The 6,464-nt window shown below is 33.6% G+C and overlaps 1 protein-coding gene across 1 annotated transcript; it reads left to right on the forward strand.

The window, feature by feature from the left end:
- Positions 1 to 3,284: 3,284 nt before the first annotated feature.
- Positions 3,285 to 6,396, forward strand: LOC132170604 (translationally-controlled tumor protein homolog). The gene is made up of 5 exons (XM_059581634.1): positions 3,285 to 3,419; positions 5,305 to 5,378; positions 5,578 to 5,706; positions 5,795 to 5,952; positions 6,072 to 6,396. The coding sequence occupies exons 1-5, from the start codon at positions 3,392 to 3,394 to the stop codon at positions 6,187 to 6,189; spliced, it is 507 nt and encodes a 168-aa protein (XP_059437617.1). The 5' UTR covers positions 3,285 to 3,391; the 3' UTR covers positions 6,190 to 6,396.
- The last annotated feature ends 68 nt before the right edge of the window (positions 6,397 to 6,464 follow it).

The raw sequence follows: 6,464 nt of genomic DNA on the forward strand, positions 1-6,464 counted from the left end.
GGATTGTTGTTAGAGAGGTTGTAATAACCGCTGTCTTAGTGGTGGAAATGGACGGCCGGGATCGAGTTAGGGAGCTTGTGCGGTTGGATTTTAGTTGATGTTGTGGTTGCCAAGAATTGTTTTTATTTTTTTATTTTTTTATTTTTATGTTGTTGGTCTGCGGCTCTGCGCCAAGGTTTTTGGCTTTTTTTTCGTTGGTTTGGAGGGGTTGGTATTTCGATTAGACTTGGTCCGGGTCTCAAGGCCTTTGAAAATGGGTAGCCCCATTTAGCAAGAAGTCAATTGGGCCTTATCTAAATCTTCAAAAGCTGCTTGGCAAGAGTGGATCGGTGGCTCCGTAACGAGGGTAGCTCGGCCACCTCCAAATTAGATGGGGTGGCTTACCCTCGACTCTTGAGGATAATTTGGCCACCAAAATTTAAATATATATATTTTTATTTTTAAAAATGTTTACTAAAGATTTTAATTAGTAGGGTTGAAAATTTTCTAGCTAAGTTGAGTTGGGTGAAATTTTGTCAAATCAACCAAAAAAAGAGTTGGGAAAAAAATGGTTCCCAAACAATTACCATTACGTCTCTTTCTTTCTCTTTATTTTTCAAACATTCTTTCAAGTTTTTTTTTTAAAAAAAATAATAATAATAAAATGGGAAATTCAAGCTTTTAGAAGAAAAAATTCTACTGTTTGGTTTGCTGGTGTAGGTTGTCTTTGTGTTTCATTTACACTTTGTTCATTTGATTGTCTTTGCTTGGCTGAGTGTAGGGTTGGTACTTGGTTGGTTTCCTGCGGGACTTTGTAAGTGGAGGGTCTAGCACTCGGTTGCTAGAGTGTTTGTACAGATTGTTTTCTCTTCTATACAAATTTACTAATTCATAAAAAATAATAAATAAATAATAAAAAGTTTGTTATATAACCAATATCACTTGTTAGAACAGTGTCTGGTACAGTGTAAACAACACGTTCTTTGAGGATATTCAATATGCATTTGTGGCACTGCCTTCAATATGCAGTATGCGTTTGTAATGGTTCTTTGAGGCACTGCATATTTTCAATATAAGTTTCTATGCAGCTTGCCGGGTTGGGAAACTCTGATTTCTAAGTCAATTCTTTAGAGAAGAGTGTAAACCTTAATGCGCATTGGCATTGAAGCCTAAGGTTTGATGGGCTGGTTGAATTAAAATATTCCCAACATTACTCATTGAATAAAACTGAGATGGTCTCTAAGGAGTAGTTCAATCAGCTGAGATCACACTTCATGAAACGAAAGTCACAAATTCAAATAATTTTCCCCCCATTTTTTTTCCTTGTGCGGACATGTAAAAATAATAATAATAATAAAATTGAGATGTAATAATTATATGCATAAAGCATTAAATTATTATAACTTGTTATATAATTCTCAACAACTAAATTATCATATGCACATAGTTGCACATTTTTACTCTTTGTAAGTAGGGGTGATAATTTGTGTTCGCGTGTCAAGATGTGTGTCAAGATTCGGGTCATATCGATGTACGTGTGTAAAACTATACACATTAACCATAACCCGAACAATTTAATTAAACATGTCAAACTCTTCAATCTTAACAATTTAATTTTGTATTATATTCATATTAGGTTTAGGGCATGTCAAAAATTGTCTGTCATTATGTTGCGTGTCAAATTCAAGTTGTGTCAAAGCATATATATAAAACTATATAGGTCATCTTCAACCTGCCCTATTTAATTAAACCGGTCAGACTCCTTAACCCTAACTCTTTCATTTCGTGTTGAATACGATTCGTGTCGTGTAAAAAATTGACAGCCATACTTTCAAGTAATTGTATTTGAGCAACAAAGTAATTAATTTAAATCTAAGTAATTAAACATAAACATTTTTCGGTTCATTTTAACACTTGAAGATGATGTTGGTATTCAAGTTTGTCTAATTGAGAGTTACAATCTCTCCAATTAAATCAAGAAATAAGACTAATATTGCATGTATTTGGCCATCGCCTCAGCCCTTTATTAATCATGTCAAAAGAAATGTTCCATAACTTTCTTTTTTTAACAATAATTAATTTGAGAGTTAGATGAGACTATTATATAAACATTGGGGAATAATTATAAAATAAAAATGGAAAATGTTAGGTGTTCTTCTAGTGTTCTCTTGGTGTCCTACTAACTGTGATGTGGCTTTTAAAATTATCAATAGATTAAAAGTCAATAATGATAATTTCAAATTCAACAATAATTTTAAAATCCAAATCATAGTTGGGAGAACATAAGGAAAATACTAGAAGAACACATAACATTTTCCTAAAATTTTAGTTTATAACATTATTTATAAAATTAATAATAATAAAAAAAGTACTCAATTCAATTGGTCCAGACCCGACCCGCCCAGACCCAAAGGATACTGGTCAAAGTTGTGTGCACCTTTATTCTGATTCTTATCCCACTACTAAGCTTTGACAAGGAATATGTCCAAATGCAACGGATATTCGCAGCCAGTAGATTTGATGAATTTCCTACTTTGTTTTACCGCCATCGGCTTTGCCAAAATTGGGCAACCTTAGCGGCTTCGAGCCTCTCCACCCCATATATATATATATATATATATATATATATATATGGTTTTCTACAACATTTTTAACATATTCATATGATGATTTACAAAGAATTGCCATTATTCAATAAATTAAAAATTCAAAACTGTTTTAGTATCGAATAATTTTTTCTTGTTAATGCATTTCGAGGGTTTTTGTTTTTGTTTTTAATATGAAACAGTATTCTGATGAGACAGAAAAGTGAAAACTATTATGAGTTTTTTTTTTTTTTTTTTTACGTTAACAAATATATCCATTAATTTAAATCAACCTAAACAAAAACCGTTTTTTATATATTTAGTTTTATAATTTAGGACAATTTTTTTTTAAGAAACAAATTAGGTAATGTGTTTTATGTTTAATGAGGTTTGTCCATTCCACTCCTTTCATAGTCTTTTTTTTAAAAAAATTTATTTAAATGGAAATTATTTAACAAATAACAAAATTCAAACAGAATTTCACTTTTATGATTCTATGGTTATTTATAGTAGGAGGACAGCATTAGAATTTCGACACAACTTGGACGGTTGGACCTACTTTGGTATTTTCACCGCCTCTCACTTCCTCGCCTACTCAGATCCAGAAGAGAAGAGAAATAATACTACTGTAATTTCAAACAATACCTAGACCCAAACTGGTAAATTCAGCACCCCTGCTCTTTCTCAGCCCTCCCTCTATATATACATAATATACTCGCCGCTTCGAAACTCCCTTACGCTCTCGGACTTTGCTGCTTCGGTTTTTGGTTCTTTTCGAACTTCGTTTCAATTCATCTTCAGAGAAAAAGAACCAAATCTCTGCAACCATGCTGGTTTACCAGGATCTTCTCACAGGTAAATTCTATCTCTATTTTTGTGAATTTAATTTAGTTTCTTCTATTATAATCTTTTTCTTTCGGATTGGTTTATAGGGTTTTTGCTATGTCTCTATATAAGAATTATTCTGATAGAATTTTGTCTGGCGCTTGCTTGGACGTAAAATTTCCGATTTTTGTTTTCTGGGCTTGATTCTATTCAGGCGTAAAAGGGTGAAAGTTTTTGATGTGTGAGCTAATTGAAGCTCAAATATTAATTTGATTCTCTATTTTTTTTAATTAAATTTCTAGGATTTGGCAAATTCTGCCAATCAGATCCAATAGATTTTCGTCTATCTCAATCTGATTTTTAGAGTGGGGCTAAAGTTGGAGTTTTCTCGTCTATTAGCTAATGGTCTGTGTAGATCTAGATTCACTCACCAAAGATTTTAGCTCATTAAAGTCAGATTTACAGTTCTCCCTTAGCGGATCTACACAGATCTACGCTATTCGTGACATACATGGGTTCACCAACGGTACATACAAATTCACCTTTCGACAGATCTGAAAGATATTCTCAAACTTTTCTCTCCTTTTTTGCTTATCTGCTTGGTCTCTGTCTTGCTCAGAACCATTTTGCAAAAGCTTATTTTATTCTGATCGTGTGGGGACGATATCATCTTGCTTTGTGTTTGCATCTCGAAGTTTGTGTCCTGAATAGCACTGACTATTCAGAAGGCATCCAGTCCCTTTTCTCGAATATAGAGAATAAATAAATAAAGAATTAAAAAAGAAATTGGTGATGGACTTAGCTTTCAAGCCCTCGAGTTGTAATAAACCGGCTATTCTTACTGTAATAATATTTCAACGTTAATAAACTGCCAATTCAACAATAAATTGTTAATTTAACAAACACTTGATTCTTACCGTTAGTTTAAATTATACAATTATTTAACTATAATTGTTAGATTGTAACGATCTATTAATCACAACCATTAAAATCAAAGTTAATTTGATCTTATAATTGACTTTACTAATGGTTCATTAATTTACCTACATCCTGTGGATCGTTCTAAGCTCCGATACTTCGTGCTAAGTGCCAAGTACGCTATCAAAGCGCCACTAGTGCCCTATAGCACAAGCCACGCGCCCAAGCATAGCTTTAAAGCAAAGGCTTTAAATTGTGTTGGGCTGTTTAAATGCCAACTACACTTTCACTTTTTCCCATGTGCGATACTCTCATTTGATGCTCTTTAATGCCTTCGATTTAAAAACATTCTCAAGACACAAAATAAATATCTATATATATTAATTTTTATTATTGAAGGAAGAATTTTGTGCAATCGACATGGTTGTGATTTGTTGAATTAGTTGGGTTGAGCTTCTAATTTTCTGAAAATTAAGACAAACCAAATATTGAATTCAAAGTTTTTGGCTTATCATCTTTTCAGTTTTATGTTGCTAATAAATGAATTGGTGGATTGCACATAATAACTGTGTACTTTGTGTGTGTTTAAACTTGTGTTGTTTGTTCTTGGAGTTTGCTTTTGCCTGGATAAGGTTTTTCAGAGCATACCGCAGTTTAAGGGTGGTTGCTTACTCTTATGGTAGGCAGTAGTAGTAGAGTCTGCATAGTATCTTTAATGGTTATTCATTGCTCGTGTCAATGTAAGTTATATGCCATATATTGTATGTAGTGTGGGTTATGGAGTATATGGTTGTAGTTTCTTTGCTATGGTTGCTAACTTTCCTTTGTTGTTAATGTTTATATCGTTGTGGTTTCGTAAGATACTTTTTTGAGAATGACATTATGCTTTAGTTATATTCTTGAACCACATCTGGACCTTTAGATCATAGGTGGGAAATTATTTTTGAAATATCATAATGTGTGAGCTGCAAACTGATCTTCATTGATGAAATTTCAGGTGACGAGCTTCTCTCCGATTCTTTCCCTTACAAGGAAATTGAGAATGGAATTCTGTGGGAAGTGGAAGGAAAGGTTGGAACTCTTTTTATTTGTTAGTTCTATTAGTTTTGTTGTCTATATTGTTGGTGTCATATTAGTGTTTGTGCTTCTGAGGGGATTGAGAGCTTGAACCTTTGCTTTTGTTATGTTTTGTTTTGTGGCTATGGCACAAAAAAATGTATGCAAAGCAATTAGATAATCTAACTTTGGTATATGCTTTGTTATCTGGCAGTGGGTTGTTCAAGGAGCAGTCGATGTAAACATTGGAGCAAACCCTTCTGCTGAAGGTGGAGATGAGGATGAAGGTGTTGATGACCAAACTGTCAAGGTTGTTGACATCGTTGATACCTTTAGGCTTCAGGTGAGAAAGCCCACTGCTTTTAGTTGCTATTATCTTATTATTTCCACTCGGGATATATGTTAAACAGAAGGTTTTGTATTATTTGCAGGAACAACCTACTTTTGACAAGAAGCAGTTTGTCACATACATGAAGAGATACATCAAGAGTCTGGCAGCCAAATTGGATCCAGAGCAGCAAGTGGTGTTTAAGAAGCACATTGAGGGAGCTACCAAGTACCTCCTTTCAAAGCTCAGCGACCTTCAATTGTATGTGGTTCCTAGTCCGAAAGTTTTCATAATTGTGCAGAATTACTCTTTCCTTTTTTTATTTTTTTGGCTCTCTTTTCTGGAAGACTGTTAATTAGTTGAGTTCATCTTTGTGGCAGTTTTATTGGTGAAAGCTTGCATGAAGATTGCTGTTTGGTCTTTGCATATTACAAGGAAGGTGCCACTGATCCTACCTTTATCTACCTTGCCCATGGGTTGAAGGAAGTCAAGTGTTAAACATTGGTCTTCCGAAACAAGCTATGAGGGTTGTTGTTTTCTTTAGTTTTGGTTTTAATTTATCTAGTCTTTTTTTTTTTCTACATTTCCTTTGGTACCATTGGGGTATAATGGTATAACTAAGAGTTTTGGTTTTTTAAATGTTATTATTACCCGCTGGTGACATTGTGAGGATTTATATATAAATCGTGTGTTCTGGAAATTTGTAAGCCCAATGTGTGCATTTGGCGTTCACATGAATTATGGTGCTTTTTTCTGGCCAATGATTTTATTTT

Source organism: Corylus avellana, chromosome ca2 (assembly GCF_901000735.1).
Source record: "Corylus avellana chromosome ca2, CavTom2PMs-1.0".
Taxonomy (NCBI): domain Eukaryota; kingdom Viridiplantae; phylum Streptophyta; class Magnoliopsida; order Fagales; family Betulaceae; genus Corylus; species Corylus avellana.